This window comes from Aulonocara sp. 'chitande type north' Nkhata Bay, linkage group LG3 (assembly GCF_057382095.1).
Source record: "Aulonocara sp. 'chitande type north' Nkhata Bay isolate Kocher_YH1m ecotype deep benthic linkage group LG3, A_spYH_male_GT1.1, whole genome shotgun sequence".
NCBI lineage: Eukaryota > Metazoa > Chordata > Actinopteri > Cichliformes > Cichlidae > Aulonocara > Aulonocara sp. 'chitande type north' Nkhata Bay.
This window is the reverse complement of record NC_141346.1, coordinates 29,697,004-29,721,742: the sequence shown is the minus strand read 5'-3', so window position 1 is coordinate 29,721,742 and position 24,739 is coordinate 29,697,004. Positions and strand designations below refer to the sequence as shown.

Genomic DNA, 24,739 nt, shown 5'->3' with positions numbered 1-24,739 from the left:
AAAAAAAGTCTGTTATTAAAAAGCTAATTTGGAATGTTCAAATTATATGCACAATCATCCAGGACATGGTGGTTTTGAGTGCTTAAAAAAATAGGGGTTTAAGTAGGGGGCTTGAATACCTCAGCAAGTTGTTTTAAAACTAAAGAACCTTTTAAGAAGCATAAGAGATGAAAGTTCCTCACAAATTAATAGAAGCCCAGCTTTTCTTTTTAAGCAGTCTACTATCAAATCAAATCAAATCAAATCACTTTTATTGTCACATCACATGTGCAGGCACACTGGCACAGCACATGCGAGTGAAATTCTTGTGTGCGAGCCCCACAAGCAACAGAGATGTGCAAACACAACAACACAAACGAGCAAAATACAAGAATGGCCAACCTGAAACTAATAAATATATGTACAATATATAATAGTGTATGCATTTCTGGATGTGTATACTAAATATTTTACTACAGAAACAGTTTTTCCTTCCTGAGTTTGAAAAGCGCAATAGTGCTGTTTACACATTTCCTTTTGTGAATCAGTTATCACTCTTTAAGGATCCACCTTAAATGAATGAAAAGTACTTTCATAGCTGACTCTTACTGCCTTTTTTTTTATCAGTGAGTCAAGGTTGAGCTGTACTGTGTAAAAGAAAAAAAAAAAAGAAGTCAAACCAAAATCAGCATCAGAAACATTTTGTACTCAGTATTTTATTCTGATGTACCTCATTGTGTTCATAGTTGTAGACAGTGCTCAAAGTGAGGCACAGTTTCTAACTGAATGTTTTGCCTTTTTGAGATTTCTGTCCGGAATTTCTTCAGTTGTAAACTAATCTAAAACTCTGACTTTATTCTTTTCTTTTGCACAGATTGTTTCACTTAATTACAAGGTGCTGTTAATAAGCAACCTGCCTAAGTATCGTGATGGCTGTTATGAAGAGGAGGACATCGCCGATCTGCTCACTCCACACAGATTTGAATATTACGACGATACGATCTACGTTATACCACAGGCGCGCATGGTAAGCACCAGGCCATGAATTTGCATTGGGCTGGATTATTACCTTCATTTTAATGGGATTCTAAATGTCTTTTCTAAGACGACCTAACTAACATTTAGTTATTACGTATTTTGTGAGCGCAGTGTGTCAGTGTTTGTTTTTCCTTCAGGCTTTTGCCCTCATGCCGACAGCAGTGGCAGCCAAAAACATCGTGCTAGCATCAGAAAATGATCGTAAATTTTTTCTCAATGGGTCTAAACTTCGACTGCAGGTTGTGAAGTACAAGAATTTAATGACCCCGGTGGTGAGCACTGTGTTTAGATAATACACTTTACTGTTGTGAGATATGTTATTAAAAATAATTGAAAATCTGTTTCTGCTTGTTGATGGAAACAGTATCCTTAAAAGCAAGCTGATGTTTTTAAATGTTCAATCTATTTAAAATGTGGTTGTAAGTAAAAAAAAAAAAAATGTAATATTTTGTAGAGGCTATAAGTAATAAAAAATACTATTTGAACTGAAATCAATTTAACAGAATCCAACATTTATTTGATGTAATGACTTTTAACTATTTGTTTTTCTTTCAGCTTGAGTTTTATACATATCTGATGTATCGGCTGTGTTATGTTAAGAAGGTAACACGCACACATATCTCAGAAACAAAGACTACACTAGAATACCTTATAAAGTATAGAGTATAAAGTTATAACTGGCAGCACTCACATCCAAGTCAAAACACCTTGAAAAATATGAGCATATATTAACACATGGCTAGGAAAGGTTTGGATAACTTTTTTCCTGCAATAAGTTAAATCCTCATTCAAAACTGCATTTTGTATTTAAAAAAAATGTGGTTTTTTTGTGTGTGTGTGTGTTTTTTTTTAAATTTAATTTGAAACATGCAAAAAACTAAGAACCCAGGAAAGGGCCAAAAGTGGTTTTCTGTGTACACAGCTAAGTTTAAATATTTTCTCAAACAATGTTATCAACAAAAGCAAGAGCTGCAATTATAAATTGTTTGGATAATGAAGATAGCTGCCAGGGTGCATACTGCTGTGTGACTATATGTGCAAACTTATGACCTTAATCTTGGAACTGTAGTTTAAGAAAGCATGAAATATTGTTAAACTAAATACTGTTTCTGGTTTGTTTTAATGTTCACCAGGGTTTCTCGGAACAGGAAATGACAGATATTGGAGCACGGACAATCTACATCAGGAACATCTCACCAGGCGAGTCCCGGGATCTCAGAGAAGCTTTGGGAAAAATCGGTATTGTAAGAAACTACCTGCCTCTTCTCAACAAGGTATAAACACACTTATAAGCAGCAACAAGTGCATGTTTTAAAAGTCTGTGAAAGGCTGTATGAGCTACACTCAACAAAAATATAAACGCAACACCTTTGTTTTTGCTCCCATTCCCCATGGGATGGACGTAGAGACCTAAAATTCATTCCAGATACACAATATAACCATCCCTCCCAAACAGTGGTCACAAATCAGTCCAAATGTGTGGTAGTGGGCACATCTGCTATATTGAGATAATCCATCCTACCTCACAGGTGTGCCACATCAGGATGCTGATCTGACATCATGAGTAGTGCACAGGTGTACCTCAGACTGCCCACAACAAAAGGCCACCCTGGAATGTGCAGTTTTGTCTCACAGCAAAATGCCACAGATGCCACAAGCAATGAGGGAGCGTGCAATTGGCATGCTGACAGCAGGAATGTCAACCAGATCTGTCGCCCGTGCATTGAATGTTCATTTCTCAACCATAAGCCGTCTCCACAGGCGTTTCAGAGAATATGGCAGCGCATCCAACCGGCCTCACAACCGCAGACCTCGTGTAACCACACCAGCCCAGGACCTCCACATCCAGCAGGTTCACCTCCAAGATCGTCTGAGACCAGCCACCCAGACAGCTGCTGGAACAATTGGTTTGCACAACCAAACAATTTCTGCACAAACTGTCAGAAACCGTCTCAGGGACGCTCAACTGCATGCCCGTCGTCCTCATCGGGGTCTTGACCTGACTCCAGCTCGTCACCGTAACAGACTTGTGTGGGCAAATGCTCACAGTCGATGGCGTCTGGCACGTTGGAGAGGTGTGCGCTTCACGGATGAATCATGGTTCACATTGTTCAGGGCAGATGGCAGCTGAGAATGTCCCAGTTCTTGCATGGCCAGCATACTCACCGGACATGTCACCCATTGAGCATGTTCGGGATGTGCTTGACCGGCGTATACGACAGCGTGTACCAGTTCCCACGAATATCCAACAACCTCGCACAGCCATTGAAGTGGAGTGGACCAACATTCCACAGGCCACAATTGACAATCTGATAGACTCCATGCGACGATGTGTTGCACTGCATGAGGCAAATGGTGGTCACACCAGATACTGACCGGTTCTGGGTCCCCAGACCCCCAATAGCGCAAAAAACTGCACATTCCAGGGTGGCCTTTTGTTGTGGGCAGTCTGAGGTACACCTGTGCACTACTCATGATGTCAGATCAGCATCCTGATGTGGCACACCTGTGAGGTGGGATGGATTATCTCAATATAGCAGATGTGCCCACTACCACACATTTGGACTGATTTGTGACCACTGTTTGGGAGGGATGGTTATATTGTGTATCTGGAATGAATTTTAGGTCTCTACGTCCATCCCATGGGGAATGGGAGCAGTAACAAAGGTGTTGCATTTATATTTTTGTTGAGTGTATGTGTTTATGTAAGTGCATTCTTAACTATCCCCCCAAAATTGACAGACACATTAAAACAAGATAATGTGACTGGTTTTGGATGCTACTTATCTTGATGAAAGCACAACTGCAAAACTATAAAGATAGTAAAGAGAGACTGCAGGTAATCTGTTCGCTGTAGCACATGATTCTTCATATGCTCATGCGCACTAGTGTTCATCACATTAGAGCATTAGTGCAGGGGTCACGTTGAGCATGGCTCCAGTGCTTCATTGATCCAGGATTTCTGACTTTTGAATCCAGTAAACTCCACAATAAAGCTGTGCTTAGCTCACTGTTTCCATGTGTTCCATTTTCTACCATTTAGAATGTGAAATTAAAATGTTTAGAGTAAATTTTATCTTTCTTGTGTTTCAGGTGTTAATTGAATTTGAGTCTGTGTGTGATGCTGATCGCCTTGGTGTTTGGTACAGCCTTCTAAAACAGGCCACTGGCCACAAATTGTCAAGGGTGGAAATACCACACAGTGGATTTACATCACTGCGTAAGTGTGTTTTGAATGGGGTTTTAAATAAATGTGATTTAAACGGGGAAAAAAAGGTGAAGTTGATGGAAGGTCATCTGGTAATACACTGAATATGGTGGGTTGTTTTTTGGCTGTAAATCGTGTCTGGTAAGGGTAGCTGCTTTTGTCCTGCTGGCCTTCCTGTACTGTGGGATTGCTTTGGAGATCTACGTGGTCTTCTACAAGGCAAGCTTAAGAGTTATACTTTTTATACATTGGTCGTATTGTCCAAAGAGACTCTTGTCTTTGGACAATACGGCAAATATTGTCGTCTTAGTGGGTGATGCACAAAAGAAGCAAGTGAATTGAAGATTACAAGGAGTGGCAAAAGCATACTGATACTAGAGACAGATTAAATTCCAACTAATCAGGGGCGCTATAGAGCAAGACATGGTGTAACACACAACTTAGTAGAGCTGCAGAATTCTGAAAAATTCTCTTATAAATGTCACTTTCTGAACTCCTAAAGTTTGCTTAGAGAACAAAATAAGGACTTATTGGGCCAAACCACAGACTACTGTGGGACTTTCTGGTGGAAAGAAGACACCTCACGGCCTGAAGAACCACGCGCCAACGTGATACAGATGAATCGAACTAAGTCTCATCCGACCTAACTGAAACGGCAGGCATGACTGCTGAAGAACTGAAAGCCAACACTAAACCCCCTGCGAGGAGAACTGCCTAAAGTCATAAAAGAGGAACTTAGAGATATTTTCGGAGTTCAGTTTTATCAATACTGAAATACAAGTAGTCATGTCCGAAATAACTAACACTGCCAGTAACCCCGGTTATTCTGAAGTTTCCTCAAAAATTTCAACAGTATGATTGAGCTCAGGGCTGTGGCTCCTCACTACCAGATATTGCAAAATCTATTTTGTCTCCAGTGCTGCACCAGCTGCTCCCATCTCCACCATCATGGAAACACATCACATCTATCACACAGAGTCTGGATAATAAGCTTTCCTTCACTTTCTGTTTGTGAAACAGTCATGAATATATTTTTCAGTTCTTCCCTGGACTCTGGATAAAGCGAAGTCCGAGAAATGTTGCAACATATGCAAAACTGCTGCTTTATCGTCATCCACAATAAATTATTGCAACACATTCCCTCAACTTTGATTCACTAACACTGTGATTCTCCTTCCCACAAATCCTTTGATGCTCATTTGCCTCGTTATCTCTCTGACCTCTTTTCTGGTCCCTCCAGAAGTCTTTGCTCCATCAGCGGTCAATTCCCTTCTGCTTATCTCTGCCCTAGACACATGAACCAGAGCCATTACTTAAACTCCACTTTTTCAGACTGGCATTTGATCTAACTCTCTAATCATTTTTTTCCTGATGCCTATGATACCTTGGATATCTGTAAAGGTGCTTAAAGTTAAACTGAAAGTCAGTTAAAAACCTGACACACACACAGAAAATAACAAATAAACAAAACTTATTTTTTCTTGTGCAGCACCAAGATTGCCACACAAAGCTTTGCCAGACAGCGATGTTGCTGTTGACGGGGCAGCTGTCCCAACAGAAGATATTACCATCCCACAACCCAGCACTTCACCATATTGGATCACAATGACAACTAGTCCCTTTGTGTTCCCCACTGTCGCTCCTTGGTTCACAATCCCAGGTGAGAGAAACTAAAATTAACCTCCAGATATAAAGTGTTGACTGTTACTAACTGTGTGTGTTTTACACTTCTAGAGTATTTAACTGTCAGGGAACCTGATGACATTGAGGTGAGTGCATTTTATAAACCAAGGTTTCATGTGTTAAACAGGAATCCTTGAGTAAATACCAAGAGGCGTCCATTTTTCCAAATACCGACCTCAAAAGCCACATTTCTCTTTTTCTGCTAAACTTGGTTTCATTTTGTCTTCTCTATGTGGTCAGTTATAGTAATATATTTTTTAAAAAAGTGCTGCAAAGTTTCTCTTCACATAAACTTTGGTTCTTGAACCTTGTGTCTTGTAGAAAGCCCAATCTCAAGGTTCTACGTTCTCCACGATCATGTTGACTGGTTTGCCAGGAGGAAACTACAGACAGGAGGATGTCACTAAGCTGGTGTGGCGTTACTTCCCTGATCAGACTGTTCAGACTCTGTACTACAACATAATCGTTTTATCACTGCAGAGGAGGGTGAGGAATAGACCCAGCAGGCTGATACAGAGAAATTTGCATTTGCAAATTTAATTCAATTTAATGATTAATATTGAATGTTTCCTCTGCGTCATTTTTTCCCCTTTCTTCCTCTCCAGGCCTTTGTGTTTTTTAACAGCTGGGATGCGTGCTGCGATTTCGCCAGAGATTACCTCAAAGATCCAGTTACAGTTGGAGAGTGGAGACTAGGAATCCACATTGTTTTAAAAGACATGCATCCTGGTTCAAGTGAGGTATGAAAATGGAGCAATCGGGGGCTGTTAAATCAGGGGCATGCTCCTGTTTCACTCAAACTATTCAGGTGCCAATCAAAAAAGATTTCTCCTCTAAGGAGTGAGCACAGCATCATCCTTCACTAGGGAATTGCCCAATTTAGTAGAAATGAAAAACAGGGAACATATGCATGAATTTCAAATCAAGTATTTATTATTATTTTGTCTGTATTTGTTCCTTCCTTTTTGCGACAGCAGCACAAAAGCTGCATGAACTTTATCCACTTTTCTGTTCATAGATGACAGCCCACGTCATTCCACCACCACTTTAAAGTTTCCACAGAGCTTCTTGTGAAGTCAGTCCTGTGTAAACGTTAAAGACCCAGACATAGGTTATGGAGTGTTTCACTGACTATTAAGCAATGCCCTCACTTATTTATTTATTTTTTTCTAAGCTTTATTTTCATTTTTAAATTAGAAACGAACAAAAAAAACAAACAGACACACAAAGCAAGAAAGAAAAAAAACAAAACAAAAAACAAACAAACAGAAAACTCACAACTATGGGACAGAGCAAGTATCATTAAATAACCACAGCATGGCAGGCCATTGTGACCACAAAAGCACTCCCAGGTGCACACTCTTGTATCTATGCCTTTCAGGGATAACCTCAAACATCTGAAAAACCAAACACAGAAAATACAGGAATAGTAATAATAATAATAATAATAATAATGACAATATTGGTAAATACAGAAATTTAAAACAAACACACAAACAAACAAAGAACAAAGAATTCAAAAAAAAAAAATTGAGCAAAACAGAAAACACATCATGTGAACCCCTCCCACCATCCCCCCACCCCTTTACCCCTGTATGGCTCTCAACCTCATCACATTCGTGTATCCAGACAGCCCATATTTACACCTATCTATAGAAACTCTCATACACAGGAATGAACATCCCACAAGATAAAACTACAGCATTCAGGAAATCAAGTCAGAAGGGCCTAACCGGGGATCAACTCAAGGCAGACCCAGGGGGATTTGCATCATCTCTATGATCTGTTAGGTCCAAAGACGGTAGTACTGACAGGAAGAGGCCCCAAACTTTTTCGAAGGTTCCATATTTCCCTTTTACACTATGCAATATCTTCTCAGGTGTGCAGTAGGACGCTAGCTCATTAATCCAGTGTCTCAGTGTTGGAGAGTTTTCAGATTTCCAATGTAGCAGAATACATTTTTTCACTGCAGTACTCGCAAGTAAAATAAAATATTTCTTGTGATAATTCACATTTATAGAACCTGTGTCACCTAAAATCCATAGTTTTGGGTCCAGTTCGATTTGGATCCCCATTACCATTGAGATTATTTCAATCGCCCGTCTCCAGAACTCTTCTATCACTGGGCAATTCCACAGCATGTGGAGGAGGTCACCATCTGTCACCTTACATCTCAAACATTTGGGGGAGTAATTAATATCAATTTTATGTAACCTATAAGGAGTATAATATATCCTATGAAATATATTAAATTGCATTTGCCTGTGATTTGTAGAAATTAACATGGTCTGTGCCTGTTCCAATAAATGGTGCCATTCTACCTCTTCATAGACATAGCCCAGGTCTGTCTCCCATTTTCTTTTTAAAGATGCTTTATTATAGTCAGGTAACTTTTCATTGATAATAGTGTATATAGAAGATGCTATTCCTTTTATTGACTTCCATGGTTTGGTGCAAAGATGCGTTTCAAGAGGAGTTTCTTTGGGAATCTCGGGGAATAATCCTGGTAAATGGTAAATGGCCTGCATTTGTATAGTGCTTTTCTAGTCCATAGGACCCCAAAGCGCTTTACACTACATTCAGTCATCCACCCATTCACACACACATTCACACACTGCGATAGCGATAGCAAGCTACATTGTAGCCACAGCTGCCTTGGGGCGTACTGACAGAGGCGAGGCTGCCGGACACAGGCACCACCGGGCCCTCTGACCACCACCAGTAGGCAAACATGGGGTTAGTATCTTGCCCAAGAATATTTGGCATGCAGCCAGGATGCAGCCTGGGATCGAACCACCGACCTTCTGATTAGTGGCTGACCTGCTCTGCCACCTGAGCTACAGCCACCCACTTTGGATTTCTCTTTGACCCAATCTCTTATTTGTAGGAATTTGAAGAAATTTTGTCCTGGAAGTTTGAATTTTTCCTTTAGTTGTTGAAAGTCAATAAATGTATCATTATTGTATAAATCGGCAACAGTTCGAATATTTCTGTCCTTCCATCCCCGCAATATTGGGTCAGCAATATGATGAGAGAGATCAGGGTTGCCCCATAAGGGTGTCCTTCTAAGAAAAGAGATATTTACTTTCAGAAGTGAGTGGGATTCCTGCCAGGCACAGAAGGTGTTTAATATTATCAAATTGTTTGTGAGCTTGGATAGACATTTTTTTTGTACCTAATAATGGAACATCTTTTAATGGTATGGGGTTCACCTCATGTTGTTCTATTGGAACCCATCGAACCTCACTCCTCTCTGCATGTAGCCAGATCCAAATTGATCGGTACTGGGAGGCAAGATAATAGTTCCTAACGTTTGGTAAATTAAGTCCTCCCCTTGAATATGAGGCCTGTAGTGAGGAGAGTTTGACTCTTGGATTTTTCTTTTGCCATATGAAAGAAGTTATGAGTTTGTTAAGCTCTTTGAAGAAACTTTTAGGAACATTTGTAGGGAGACATTGAAATAAGTAGATAAACTTAGGCAAAATGTTCATTTTAACAACATTAATTCTCCCTATAAGAGATAATGGAAAATCCATCCATCTCTGAATATTAAGTTTGGTTTGCTCCAACAGTTTGATATGATTTAATTTGAATATTTGATCCTCGGATTTACCAATTTGTATACCCAAATACGTAAATCCATTATTACACCACTGTAATGGGTCAGTAAGAGCTGTAATACGGCTATCTTGTATATTTAATGACATAATCTCACTTTTGGTATAGTTTAACTTGTATCCTGAGGCTGCACTATATTCTTTAAGACACTTCATTAAAGAGGGAATTGATTTAAGAGGGTCCGTTATATACAGTAGGAGGTCATCTGCGTATAGAGAAAGTTTATGTTCACTTGTGCCGAATTTGATTCCAGATATGGAGGCATTAGTATGGATGGCAACTGCTAGTGGTTCGATCGCAATCGCAAAGAGCAAGGGGGAACTTGGACAACCTTGTCTGCAACCTCCAGTTAAAGAGAAAGTGCCAGAAAGCACATTATTTGTTATGATATTGGCTCTGGGGGCATTAAAAAGTGTCCTAACATAGCGGGTGAACTTTTCTCCGAAGCCCATGGCTTCCATTGCCTGAAATAGAAAGTTTGGCTCAATCCTGTCAAATGCTTTATTAGCGTCCATGGAGATTATTAGCAGTGGGTTTTGGTTTTTTTGAGCAGTATTCAGTATATGGAGCAAACGCCGCACATTATCTGCTCCATGTCTGTTTTTAATGAAGCCTGTTTGGTCGGCATTTATTATCTTAGGCATAATGTCCTCCAATCTAAGTGCAATTATTTTAGATAATATTTTATAATCTGCATTTAAAAGCCTGAGGGGTCTGTAAGAGTCACATCTCTGTTTGTCCTTGCCTGGTTTTGGCAATAATGTGATTGTTGCAATTTCCAATGATTCTGGTAATTTATTATTTTCTAAAGCTTCTTTAATCATATTTGTAAGTGGTGTCAATAATTTATTAGAAAAAGCCTTATATTAATCAACTGGAAATCCATCTGGTCCAGGGGTCTTATTATTTTGTAAACACTTGAGGGCTCGAAGAACCTCCATCTCAGATATATCTGCATCAAGCAGTTCTTTGTCCTCATTATGTAATTTAGGAAGGGTTATTCCATCTATAAATCTTTTTGCAGCAGTACTGTCGACCCCTTGCTCAGATTTATACAGATCTTCATAGAACCGTTTAAACTCTTACACTTTGCGACATATTGGTAGCCCAGGAAAGTTTAATGGGATTATGGTCTGAAAAAGTAGCTGCTAAGTAGGAGCAATCTATCACTGTTGCCATCATATTTTGTGGTACAAGAAACATATAAATTCTAGAGTATGTATTATGTACTGGTGAAAAAAAGGAGAAGTCCCTCTGGCCTGGATGGAGGTTTCGCCACAAATCAGTTATACCTATATCCTTCATACCTTGGTTCAGTGCTGTTGCTGCCTTGGATAGTGAAGCTGTTTTGGGTGAGGACCGATCCAAAGAGGGGTTTAGGACCAAATTAAAGTCTCCACCCACAATATACTGGCCCTCAATTGTAGCCACTTTCATTATTAAGTTGTTAAAGAATAAAGGGTCGTCGTAGTTGGGCCCATATATATTTACCAAAGTTATCTTATTTCTATTTATTTCACAATCTACAAGTAAGAATCTGCCATTTTTGTCCTTTTCAACTGAATTTAGTTGAAAGTTCAGGTGTTTATTAATAAGCAGGGTAACGCCTCTTGCTTTGGAAGTATATGATGAGTAAAAAACATTGCCTACCCAATCTCTTCGTAATTTTAAATGTTCAGCGTCTGTGAGGTGGCTCTCCTGGATAAAAGCGACATCTACACTCTGCCTCTTTAAGTATGTCAGCCCTCACTTATTTTGAAACTTCAGTTGCTGCTAACCTTCTAGCTTCAGCGTTTCCCATCTCAAGTTTCCTTGCGGGCTAGCTATTCAGGCCCTTTGTGAGAACTCTCTCCACAGCTACATGTTAAGAGGAATTGAGGTCTGACGACTGTTGCGGAAAGTCACTGAGACTTAAAAAGCATCAAATAGTTCCTGCAAAACTTCAGTTATATGTTGTGTCGTTACTGTCCTGAAGTATGAATCCTTTGCCACAAAGATGCAAACCAGGATCGAGTTACTTCTCACTTACAGTGGAGTCCAATATTTATCTTATTAAATGGGGTCAATAGAACATTAAAAACACTCTAACCAGGAGGAGAGTTATTCAATAGTTATTTTACAAACAGAGGATAAGTAATTGATGTGAGCCGCTTTCATCTTCTACTCTTTTCACAGGAGAGCATGTACAGAAGCATGATGAAATGGAGCAGCACTGTAAGTCAGCAGTCACATAAATCTGTCCTGTAAAAGCAGCAGGCTCGGGTCTCCCTGATCTTAACACTGGTTGTTTTTCAGCATGTTCCACAGTCTGAGTCTCTGGAGGACCGGCTGCTGATTGTGGAGGTCTCCAAGGTGAATGTGGACCTTCTCGTGAAGATCATGAAAGTGGTGGCTCCCATTGCTGCTTTTGTCAGATTTTTGCCGCTTGCCAACAGGGTACGATTTCATAAACACCTGCAAATTTTTCACGTTTTACATCTGCAAGGCTTGTTATGGTGTCTGCTGCTCTTAAAATGCAGCTTTTTCTGAAAAGTCTTCAGAAGGTATTAAGTCTTAAATTTCACCCGCAAAGCTGGTACAGTTTGGTTCAATTTAAACTGCTTAATAAAATTAAGGGAACACTTGATCAATGTTCCCTCTAAGCTGCGCGTGTGCGCAATTGCGCACTTCTGGCACAGTCTCTGCGCACAGAACATCTGTGTTGAGCACAAAAAAAAAAAAAAATCGAACCTGAATTGAAATTAAATTAAAGCTTTAACAATTCTGTTTTGCAGTGTTAGTCAGTAAGTGACTGGCTGCCACCTTATCCCATAGTCCAGCCAATAATGCGATTCACATTCGTATATACGCAGCTAATCAACGTCGCTGACAGGCTATGACAGCGTCCTTATGTGCCAACACCGGTGTTTTAGCTAGCAAAGCGGCGTGGCTGATGTGGAGTGAAGCCACGTTAATGACAACGTGTACAACCATTGGAGATGTGAGCAGGACAGACGGAACAATTGATGGAAAACGTGTGGACGTTACACCAGTTTTTAAATTGTGTTGATTGGCCACGTAAAACCAGAGTTATGATAAAAATATGCGATGTTTGGTTTTCTTCCTGAATACTATCATTGTTTATATTTACTGCGGGAAGAAACGGTAAAAACTGCGTTTTATAAGGAAAACGTTTGAAAGCACTCTCTGCCTGTGAGCAAAAACAAAACCAAAAAACCCCACCCTTTCCTATTGGTGGAAAAATGTACCATCTAGACCAATCAAAAAGTGATATAGCAACATGGCATTTAGTTGGTTAGGAAGGGGGATGTTTTGGAGTGGCACAAATAATTTGTGTGGCATCAAATTTGATGCAGAACAGCTGATTGTTCTGTAAATAGTTTGAAATGTTTGTTTAAAAAACGCCTTGGCTGCATTTTTATGTAAAGAGCTGCAAAAAAACTTTGTTTGCATAACTCAGTAACTTTTTTTGAAGAAGTAACTATATAATTAATTGCCCAGCATTGGTCTTTATATACTGTATTTTGCAGTCAGAGAGTTACAGGACTTGCTCCCAGACCACAGACTCATAATACAAGTCAGAGCTTTATAATCTAAAAAAAAAAAAGAAAGTTGTGTTTTCAAAATTGGAGTTCAAGTTATTTTTCCTTCCAATAGTGTTAACATACTACACAAGTCATGAACAAGATTTTTTTTCTAATTTTCATTGTAAGTGGGCTAAAGCAGTTAATTAAAAGTAGTCTAAGATAAATGTAAATGCTGTAATTTGATTATTTTAATAAACCATGTAACTTGGATGGATTCGATGCTGGTGTGACCACAGTGCACACGTCTGCTGTTGCTCACAGTGGTCCAAGGGACCGTTCATGGAATTTGTGCGTTCGCTCAGACACATGAAAAATTAGAGGGAACATTGCACTTCATCATTGCAGAATAACAGTCAGTTAGAATTCAGAGAACTTCAGTTTGGCTTTAGCAGTCCTTCTCCTTGTACAAAGTAGAGGATACCTGCTGAATGGTCATTGCTCTTCTATGGCCCTGTCATGAACCAAGCAGCCAGGAACACACAGGCACAAATGTAATCTTCAAAAAATGGGTTTTATTATACCCCAAAAGGACAAGATGATTACAAAAATTCTAAATTTTTAGTGATCCGAGCTGAAAGAACCGGTTCTCTAAAAAGAGTTGGAAATCCCATCACTACAAACCATTATAACACACCATCTCCTAATATTTTCTCCACACTTTTGAGGCCGCACTGTTAGACACGGCAGATCTTCTTGTGACTGCCATTCAGGAGGAGCTGGACTGCCTATGCAACCTGAGTGAACTGCATGCACAATTCCACCAACAGTGAAAATCAGAAAAAATTCAATCAGGGAAGATAAAGAAAGCAATAAGTGGTTAACACGGAAAATGAAGACATTAAAAAAGTTTAACTGGTGTAACTTTCTTATACTGTGATGATCAAGTGGTTTTTAAACTGTGTTTTTAAGTTTGTCTTATTTTATTCTGTTTCCAGCTTTAAGCAAGACTTTTAACATTGAGAAACATTTTAAATGAGTCTGAAGGAGACTTTGTTTTTTTAACACTAGTTCAGCAAGTTTTAATATTCAGACAGTCCCTGCGACAGGCAATCTGAATTTCACATGCCTTTGCAAACACTGGTGAAATACACTAAGTTCTCAACCAAGTGATAATCTTATGACCTGTTCAGCCTTTCGTCCTGGCCCATCTAGCAGGGAAGATGCCTGCAGTTTGAGGCAGCACTAAGTTATTCTTTTATTGTTTCTTGCTCAGTGGTTTTATTCTTTAATCAAAAACTTTGCAAAAGTATAGAAATATGTTTGCGCTTATTTTCCATTTGCAAGTTTAAAACACCAAGATTTTTTTGTTCTTTTAACAAAAAGTTGTACTATCGTAGAGGGCAGTAAAGAAACTCGCCAGGACCTCTGTCCTGTTACTTTCACAAATTGGGCCTGTAGCGCACCCTTTGAGTACCACTGTGTTGCTCAAATATCCTCAGGAAGAAAACAATTGTACTGTCACTGATGTAATATCTTTCTGTTTTCTCAGATATGCATTGAGATGGCTGAACCTGGTGGATTAACACAGGTGATGGAGAGCAATGTCACCAAGGACTATTTATCTTCTTGGTAAGTGTGTTCCACAATCAGAAGTGAGACAAAGAGGAAATTGATTTTAGATTGTGTGTTTTTTTTCTTTAAAGTGTCTTCATGCTTGTCTGACCTTGTGCTTTTTTCTCTCCTCTTCATAGGAGTAAAGTCGGACGTATTGAGTCGTGAGTATCTTTCATTTTCAGGTTTAGTGGCAGAGTCAAAACAGTCATGATGACTGCTGCACTCCTCAAGGTTGTGCTATAGTAAACAGTTCCCAAAGATCCAGAAAGAGAAGAGTGTGATTTAGACATAAGCAACTCTAGATTAGAAATTTGAAATGGAATTTCTTATTTCACATTAACATTTTGTGACAACAAACTTCTTTTCATAGTAACCTACTGGCATCTTTGCTTTTAAATTCAGTTTGAAGAGTCTGAAACAGCGTCTGCAAGACTCGGGTGAGAACACACTTAACCTCGAACTGGAAACCGAGAAGGCCGCAGAATCGACCGCTGTCCCGCAGCCAAGTGAGGAAGGCCAGAAAGCAGCAGTGAAGGAAGAGGGGCCACCACAAACTTTGGTCACTACTCCTGATGCAAACGCCGCCCCCGCTGCTTCTAGCGCTGCTCCTTCAGCAACAAGCCCAGTCAAGTCTGAGGAAAAAGACTCAAAACTTCCTCACATCAACGAGGACGTTTTCATGGCCATTACAGCGGCGCTTCGTGAGCATAGACAGGGTCGAGAAAGTAGGGCACAGAGCAAGGAAAGAGAGGTAACACTTTAAATTTCACTGTGTTGTCCCAAAATATCTTAAGACACTAAAAGCCTTATGTTGGAGATTACATGTGAGCATTGTATAGTAGTACACTGTCGATTGTTGCGGTAAAGCTGCAGGCTGTATGAATAATTAATGCTGATAATAATAACAATAATGTATACTTTATTGATCCCCCTGGGGAAATTACTCTCTTTGCATTTGACCCGTTCACTCAGTGAAGCAGTGGGCAGCCACTAAGCAGGCATACCATGTGTAGGGATGGTACCTTGCTCAGGGTTACCTCAGGGTAGCCGTTCAGTGGATTTGAACCCCCGACCTTCCAATCACGGGGAAAGTGGTTTCGATGTCTGTATTTCACATGTGATAGTAGACTGGCAGTTTACGTCTGTGACACCTGATCAGCTGAAGGCAGAGCAGAGAAGGAGATTACTCACTCCCCATTGTGACAGGCGGAGATACTGTCCACTATACTAATGAGGAAGATAACATTTTTAGATTTGCATAATTTCTGGAACAGATAAAGTAAAGCGAAGGTCATCACTACATATAGTCTTATTTATTTTTTGCAAGCTTGTGCATGTCCAATTTTTGGCGTCACCACTCACTAAACACCTTTCAGGCTATATTTTAGGTGTTTGTCAAAACCAGCACAGAATAATACGAAATTAATTCAGTTAATTTTTTTTCTTATCTTATCTTCATTTCCAGAGCAAAATCAGCAGCCCTAGTAGGGCACAGGATGAAGACGCACCACACAGAAAGGTAAACGTTCATCAGACCCACGAGGATTTCTCTTGTGGGTGGTGGGGGTGGGCGGCTGGGCTAACTCAAACACTTAATCACACTGAGAAAATTGGTCATGTGGTTACTGGTCATATAGGAGGTTTTTGTGGACAGAGGGACATTCGTTGATAGTTAGACTCTGATTATAGTGTAAGCTGTTTCATGGCTCCACAGACTGTTTTTGGTTTTTCCATCTAGGTTCAAGTTGATAATTTAGAGAAGAAAGTTTCTTCAGAGAGCCGCCCTTTTGGTGAGCCGGATTTCAATGTAGACAACTTTGTCACTGTTGATGAAATTAACGATGATGCAGCAGACGCAGACCCCAATGGTGAAAGCGACTCTTCAACTAAGTCCACAAAGAATAAAGAAAGTCAAAGCTCAGCTGCATCTCCTGCTTCCAAACGAACCTCAGCAGGGTCCTCCAAAGACTCCAGCAGCTCAGCCTCTCCCTCATCCAAGCCCACGAAATTTTCTGAGAAAAGCAGTTCAACCTCCTCACTACGAAAAAGTAAAGACTCATTTGACTCCACCAAACCCGAATCCTCTGTGAGTGTCAGTAAGCCTGTTTCCTTTTCTGGTGAGAAAACGCAGCTAAGCAAACCTCCAGACAAATTGTCGCATTCTTCGTCCTCGGGTTATAGGACCCGTTCATCAAAAATGGCATCAACCGCTGATGCAGAGCTAACAGAGGAGAGTGCAGCAACAAAGTCTGACCTCAAAGTGTCAGCAAAGGAAAATCAAACTAAAGTGGAAACATCATCAGAGACACAACCACCTGCAGAGGGAGAGGGATTAGGGATGAAGAGCCAAACACAAACTCTGGAGACTGAATGTAAGGATGATGCACACAAAGAGTCAAAGAAAAGCAAAGGAGATGGGGGAAAAGACAATGCAGGGAAATATCCACAGGAGGAGGAGGATGATGGTGAAAGTTACCAGATCCTTGATTCGATCGACGAGCTAACAGATGAACAGATAGATGAAGACTCAAACCAAGAGACTAAAACAGAGTCATCAGGGCCTGAGCAAACCCAGAGTTTGCATGAGGGGGAAAGTCAGGTCTTGAACAGCATTGATGATAAAGGCTCAGAGGAGTCCAGTAAAACTGAAACGGATGCTCCTCTCTATGTGATAGACAACGTTAGTGAAGACCAAGCCAGTACAGTCCAAGAGGACAGTCATCTGGTCAAAGATGAAGGTACCACAGCAAAGCAGCTGTCTGAGGAAAAGATTCAAGAACCAGATGCAGCTGATAAAAAAGAAGGGTTGGATCCAAGCATGAACCAAACTCCAAGGTCCAGTGGAGATGGAAAAGAAATGAATGAGGAGATGCTCTCAGAAAAATCAAGCAAAGCTTCCAAAGCATTTTGCCAAACTCCAAATAATGAAGAACAAGAAAACAAAGGCAGTTCAGCAGATGTTACTAAACAGAAAGCCTCTGAGAAGTTAGATTCAGTCAATGATCACACCAGAGGAGAAGATGACGAGAAGAAACTTAATACTTCGAAAGCAGTCACTGAAGGAACTGAAGAAGAGGAAGAAGCTTACCAGGTAATTGATTCTGTGGAAGAAGAGCCACCGACCACAGAGACCCAGGCAGAGGCTGAGAACAAGGAGGAAAAAACCAAGAAAGACGTTGAAGTGGCTAAACGAGCTGAAAGACCAACAAGGAGGGGTAGACCGAGAACAAGAACATCTAAAAGAGAGGAGAAAGAGACACAGGAGGAGATGATCTTTGAGGTAGTGGATTCTGTTGAAGATGAATTTGTTCAAGATGTCTCCACCACAGAGAGGCCTGGTAGAAGGAGGTCGGCCAGAGGAAACAAAGAAGATAAAAAGACGCCAACTTCCACAGTTGCATGTATAAAAGCCGTCAGGGAAGAGGAATCTACGTCTGAGATCCTAGACTCAGTGGAGGGTAAGGCTGCCATGAACGAACCAACCATCACAACAAGGTCAACCAGAGGAAGAAGAGAAACTAAAGAAGACGTCTCAAAAAAAGACAAGACACCAACGAGAAGGAGGCCGACACCTGCCAGAGATTCTCAGGAACCAATCAAGGAGGAACCTCAGCAGACTCAAGTGAAACAGAGCACACCAACAAAGAAGAGCGAGGGGAATGCCACCTTTACAATAGTAGACCCAGTGCAGGATGAAGTTATTAAGGATGAACGGGCCAAAACTCCGGAAAAAAGAAGAAGGGGAAGACCAAAGAAGGACACTAAAGTAACTAAAAAACAAGCTGCCATGAAGAATGCTGCATCTAGTAAAGTGGCTGATGAGGAGGAGGCCATTTATCAGATTGTTGACTCGGTTGAGGATGAGACGGCTGACAATGAGCCTTTGAAAGACCAGAATACAGAAGAGCCAACAGTGCCTAAAGACGATAAAGACTCAGCATCGCCAAAAAATGCAGATGATGAGGAGGTGGTCGATAAAGAGGAGTGTTTGGATCACACTGCTGAGGTTAGTGATGCTCTATCTGCTGAAGACGAGTCTGGTACAGCAACGAAGGAAGAGAAGCCAAAAACAGATACTAAAGAGGCCACTGGGTCCCAAAGTGAGGCTGCTGCACCAGAAGAAAAAACAAATCTGGAGGAAGACACCCTGGAGCTGGTCACTCTGGATGAGGTGGGAGCAGATGATGCTGGGGAGGAAAAAGCAGTGGAGGGTCAGGACTGGAGCAGGGAGATCACCAAGGGAGAACCTGCAGAGCTCATCACTCTGGATGAGATTGTTGAAATAGATGAGGAGGAGGGGGAAAAGGCAGAGGAAAGCACAGTGGAGCCCCGCCCACCAACACAGGAGAGCCAATCGGTGGAGGCCGCAGACATAGCGGTAATGTTGAGATTTATTTGAGCATCTTTGTTTCCTCTTTAGTAAAAACAGAAAACTCGATGGTCGTGATTTTGTGTCTTTGTTTTTAGACTTTTGCGACAGCAGCTGAGGTAGAAGAGGAAGCAGAGAAGACATCAGGATCTGCTAAACGCAAACATGATGAAACAGGTCAGTTTCATTCTCCATCCATCCATTTTTTTAACTACTTGTTCGAGTTCGGGTCGTGGGGGCAGTCGGAAGTTCAGACTTCCCTGATAGCCTCATTGCTGGATCTGCCCAGGGGCCTCCTCCCAATAGGACACAAATGACCTTGAACAAGAAAGCCTGTTCTGCTGTTCAGTACAGTACAGTAAACCACAGCACCTAGGAGTTGCCCAGGAGGCATCCTAGTCACATACTCAAACCACCTGAACAGAGTTTGATTTGCACGGTCAGATTTTGTGGAGGAGAAGCGAATGTGTACAGCATAGTTTTTGTTGGCAGGGCTCTAGAGTGCGTCACAAATGTGACCAAATTTTTCAATGGTGCGACTAAAATAAACCTTAGGTCACACCGGTGCAACCAGCTGTTCGAGTAAAAAAAAAAAAAAGAAAAAAAAGTCTCTGCAACTCTGAAAGTCCAGATATTCCTGTAGTCTTTAGTACATGTTTGAAAGTGCAGGTGGATAGAGAGAGTTGAGTATCTTGAATTAAGCGATATTGATTCATTAAATCCTGAATAGAGTTTTAATGTATTTTGCCAGAAACACCAGAATCTCAGGTCAAAGCTCACAAAACTATTTCAACAACCACCAAACAGCAAATGAGAGAGCAGGTAAACAGATTCCACACAAAGACGTAAACACAGAGCGGACCCGACACATCAGAATCAGCTTTCTCTTTCTCGGCTTTCTCACCCAACGGCCTGTACACGGACACACCGTCGGGGCTGAAAGCCGACAGCTCACTGATTCTGATGCGTTGGTGGGTCCGCGCTTTGTGTTTACGTCTTTTTTTTTTTTCTTGATTCTGAGTAGCAGGTTTTGTCTCTCTCAGACCAAAATTCACTGATCCAGCAGCAAAAGAAGCAGCAAACTGCGCTTCACATTTGATAAACATCGTCATGAATTCCCTCTGACATTAGGGCTGTTCGATATAACGATATATATCGGATCCATCTTCATCTTCAACCGCTTATCCGAGGCCGGGTCGCGGGGGCAGCAGCCTAAGCAAAGAGGCCCAGACCTCCCTCTCCCCAGCCACCTCCTCCAGCTTATCCGGGGGAATACCAAGGCGTTCCCAGGCCAGCCGAGAGATATAATCTCTCCAGCGTGTCCTGGGTCTTCCCCGGGGCCTCCTCCCGGTGGGACATGCCTGGAACACCTCACCCAGGAAGCGCCCAGGGGGCATCCTTGTCAGATGCCCGAACCACCTCAGCTGACTCCTTTCGATGTGGAGCAGCAGCGGCTCTACTCTGAGCCCCTCCCGGATGGCCGAACTTCTCACCCTATCTCTAAGGGAGAGGCCAGCCACCCTTCGGAGGAAGCTCATTTCCGCCGCTTGTATCCGCGATCTCGTTCTTTCGGTCACTACCCACAGCTCGTGGCCATAGGTGAGGGTAGGGACGTAGATCGACTGGTAAATTGAGAGCTTCGCTTTTACACTCAGCTCCCTCTTCACCACGACGGACCGGTGCAGCGTCCGCATTACAGCAGCTGCAGCCCCAATCCGTCTGTCAATCTCCGGCTCCCTTCTCCCATCACTCGCGAACAAGACCCCGAGATACTTGAACTCCTCCACTTGGGGCAGGAACTCATCCCCGACCCGGAGAGGGCACTCCACCCTTTTCCGGCTGAGAACCATGGCCTCAGATTTGGAGGTGCTGATCCTCATTCCCGCTGCTTCACACTCGGCTGCGAACCGTTCCAGTGCGAGCTGGAGGCCCTCACCTGATGAAGCCAACAGAACCACATCATCCGCAAAAATCAGAGATGAGATTCTGAGGCCACCAAAGCGAAAGCCCTCCACCACTTGGCTGCGCCTAGAAATCCTGTCCATAAAAATTATGAACAGAACCGGAGACAAAGGGCATCCCTGGCGGAGCCCATCACCCACCGGGAACGAGTCCGACTTATTGCCGGCAATGCGAACCAAGCTCCTGCAACGGTTGTATAGGGATCGAATGGCCCGTAGCAATGGGCCAGACACCCCATACTCCCGCAGCACCTCCCACAGGACACCCCGAGGGACACGGTCGAATGCCTTCTCCAAGTCCACAAAACACATGTAGACTGGTTGGGCAAACTCCCATGCGCCCTCAAGTACCCTCGAGAGGATAAAGAGCTGGTCCAGTGTTCCGCGACCAGGACGAAAACCGCATTGTTCCTCCTGTATCCGAGGTTCGACTAGCGGACGAACTCTCCTTTCCAGCACCCTGGCATAGACTTTCCCAGGGAGGCTGAGGAGTGTGATCCCCCTGTAGTTGGAACACACCCTCCGGTCCCCCTTCTTAAAGATGGGGACCACCACCCCGGTCTGCCAGTCCACAGGTACTGCCCCTGATCTCCACGCAACATTGCAAAGGCGTGTCAACCAGGACAGCCCTACAACGTCCAGAGCCTTCAGGAACTCGGGGCGGACCTCGTCAACACCAGGGGCTCTGCCACCAAGGAGTTGTTTAACTGCCTCAGTGACCTCGCCCCCGGAAATTGGCGGGTCATTCCCCTCATCCCCAGACTCTGCTTCCTCCTCGGAAGACGTGTCAGTGGGATTAAGGAGGTCCTCGAAGTATTCCTTCCACCGCCTGACAATTTTCTCAGTCGACGTCAACAGCGCTCCACCAGCACTATACACAGTGCAGGTGGAGCACCGCTTTCCCCTCCTGAGACGCCTGACGGTTTGCCAGAATCTCTTCGAGGCAGTCTGAAAGTCTTTTTCCATGGCCTCTCCGAACTCCTCCCACACCCGAGTTTTTGCTTCAGCCACTGCCCGAGCCGCATTCCGCTTGGCCTGTCGATACCTGTCAGCTGCCTCCGGAGTCCCACAGGCTAACCAAGCCAGATAGGACTCCTTTTTCAGCCTGGTGGCTCCCTTCACCTCTGGTGTCCACCATTTGGTTCGGGGATTACCACCACGGCAGGCACCAACCACCCTGCGGCCGCAGCTCAATGCAGCAGCTTCGGCAATGGAGACGCTGAACATGGTCCATTCGGACTCAATGTCCCCAGTCTCCCTCGGAATGCTGTTGAAGCTCTGCCGGAGGTGTGCGTTGAAGATCTCACGGACTGGGGCCTCTGCTAGACGTTCCCAGCACACCCTCACTACGCGTTTAGGTGTACCAGGTCTGTCCAGTGTCCTCCCCCGCCACCTGATCCAACTCACCACCAGGTGGTGATCAGTTGACAGCTCAGCCCCTCTCTTTACCCGAGTGTCCAGAACATATGGTCGCAGGTCTGGTGATACGATTACAAAATCGATTATCGACCTACGGCCTAGAGCGTCCTGGTGCCACGTGCACTTATGGACACTCTTATGTTCGAACAGGGTGTTCGTTATGGCCAAACTGTGATTAGCACAGAAGTCCAATAACAAAGCACCGCTCGGGTTCAGATCAGGGAGGCCGTTCCTCCCAATCACGCCCCTCCAGGTCTCGCTGTCGTTACCCACGTGAGCATTGAAGTCTCCCAGCAGGACAACAGAGTCTCCAGGTGGAGCACCTTCCAGCACCGGATATCGGATGACGATATAAAAACATCTATCGTTTCATTTTACGCTATCGTTTGTTTCGTGGTATCGCAAAATAAACTGTTTACAGTAATATTTTTTAATATTTCTCTTATATTTAATATAACCACACTACGTACGGACAAGCGCCTGTTTTTATGCGTTGTCGTTAGCAACAACGACGGTAACACCATCGCGTGTCCGCTTGTTTATGTTCCACATAAACCTTTCACAATAAAGCTCAAGATCCTGTTGAGACTTTTCAAAATAAACTGAATCACGTGAAAGAGCAGAGTATTTACGGATGAGAATTAAAAAAGAGCCGCCAGGTGCTAAAAAATAAACCTTAGACTCAAACGTTAGAACAGGCTTTTCCCCGCAGCACGCCGTGTAATAAATACTCACAAAGAAAACGGCGGCCGTTACAACTTATGTCTAAAAATGTATAGTTTCATGCATCAGTTAAAACACTCGACTCCAGCTACATGACGCGCAGCTGGAAACGCTTCACGCAAGTCGAGCTGCCCGAGATTCACAGAATTTACAGAAAATGTAACATTTTTGTGATTTATATCGTTATCGGACGATAGAATTCTTATATCGGGATATGAGATTTTGGTCATATCGCACAGCCCTATCTGACATTGGCTGTTTTGCTTCCACCACGATAAAAATCACACTTCATGCACAGCTGTCTCTCTCACTCTCTCACTTTCCCGTCTCAAATCTCTGTTTTGTGCATTATTCATTTGCTCATTACCCACCAGTCTACCGTTGTTTACAGCGCTGTCGGTCGCCGTCTATTTTTTTTTTTTTATACCTCAAATGACCTCGAACAAGAAAGCCTGTTCTGCTGTTCAGTACTGAAGAAATGTAAACTTTATAAAATTATGCAAAATCGCAGAATAGTTTTAAGGTTATCTGCTGTAAAAAGCCAGGCCAGGAAAATTTCCTTCATGTCATAGAAATCAGTGATGATACCCAGCCCTAGTGAGTAGCCTAGGCCCAATAGAAGTGGATGTAGCTGTGGGTAATGAGAAAAGATGAAAAGAACTATTGATAACTTTTTTGTTAAGTCCTGATCCGTCTGAAATTCATAGCCAGTGCTCTGACACAGAGCCATCAACCTCTGAACGCTGAAAAAGCACAATGTATCCAGAAAACACATATGTCGTGATGAATGCACTGCGCAAGTGTCCCCTCTCACCACTGCCTTTCAGTGGCAGGCAGCAGCAAACAGGTCATCAGAGGAGGCTGATGTGATGATTAAGTTTAATATTGTCTACAATATTGCCAAAGAGTGCCAAAGCACTTTAAGCACAAACACAAGATTGTTAGTTAATCATTTACAAATCAATATTGTCTTTATGGACATCAATTTCCCCCCCAAAACTATACTTCAGCAATGAGCAGGGCAGTGTTGGAAGGAAATTGAATGCAAAACAATAACCAATATGCACATACAGGTAGAAATCTACAGGACTACATTTCCAAAATAAGAAATCCTTGGCTAAAGGCCACACTAGGTGTTTGGAAAATGGTGGCAAAAGAAATAAGCTGCAGAAGAATATAAAAATATTAAAATGGTGTGCATATGATTCGGAATTTACACCAAATCATGTAGACCCTAGTTTTAAAAACTGGATAGGTAAAGTAATTACATTGATATGCGGTATTGTAAAGGAAGATGAAATTGTGAGTTTCCAAACTTTAAAGCAAACATTTCATTTAGAAAACCAAAACAACTATAGATACTTACAGTTAAGAAACTTTTATACTCGAAACATTAAAAACCAAATACCCACTACAGCGAGGCCATTTATCCAACTCTTTTTAAATGCTCATAAGTCAGAAATTAGGAAAGGTGTAATCTCACAAATATACAAAAGTCTTCATGATCTCAGCAATTATTCAACCAAGTATATAAAAGAAAGATGGGAGAAAGAGGGAGGTCTGGTGATTACAGAAGAGGAATGGCACAACATTTGTTCTT

At 42.3% G+C, this 24,739-nt stretch overlaps 1 protein-coding gene across 2 annotated transcripts in view; it reads left to right on the top strand.

Annotated features, from left to right (window-relative positions):
• LOC147335072 (uncharacterized) overlaps positions 1-24,739 on the top strand; it is a 40,782-nt gene that overhangs the window by 10,528 nt on the left and 5,515 nt on the right. For both annotated transcript variants that reach the window (XM_086275813.1, XM_086275803.1), the window contains exons 12-28: positions 854-1,006; positions 1,155-1,289; positions 1,573-1,620; positions 2,151-2,291; positions 4,111-4,237; positions 5,715-5,885; positions 5,960-5,994; positions 6,230-6,394; positions 6,514-6,648; positions 11,702-11,740; positions 11,822-11,962; positions 14,603-14,682; positions 14,805-14,828; positions 15,070-15,418; positions 16,133-16,186; positions 16,406-19,045; positions 19,135-19,213. In XM_086275813.1, coding sequence (XP_086131939.1) covers positions 854-1,006; positions 1,155-1,289; positions 1,573-1,620; positions 2,151-2,291; positions 4,111-4,237; positions 5,715-5,885; positions 5,960-5,994; positions 6,230-6,394; positions 6,514-6,648; positions 11,702-11,740; positions 11,822-11,962; positions 14,603-14,682; positions 14,805-14,828; positions 15,070-15,418; positions 16,133-16,186; positions 16,406-19,045; positions 19,135-19,213 — 4,516 coding nt within the window. The remainder of the gene's footprint in view (positions 1-853; positions 1,007-1,154; positions 1,290-1,572; positions 1,621-2,150; positions 2,292-4,110; positions 4,238-5,714; positions 5,886-5,959; positions 5,995-6,229; positions 6,395-6,513; positions 6,649-11,701; positions 11,741-11,821; positions 11,963-14,602; positions 14,683-14,804; positions 14,829-15,069; positions 15,419-16,132; positions 16,187-16,405; positions 19,046-19,134; positions 19,214-24,739) is intronic.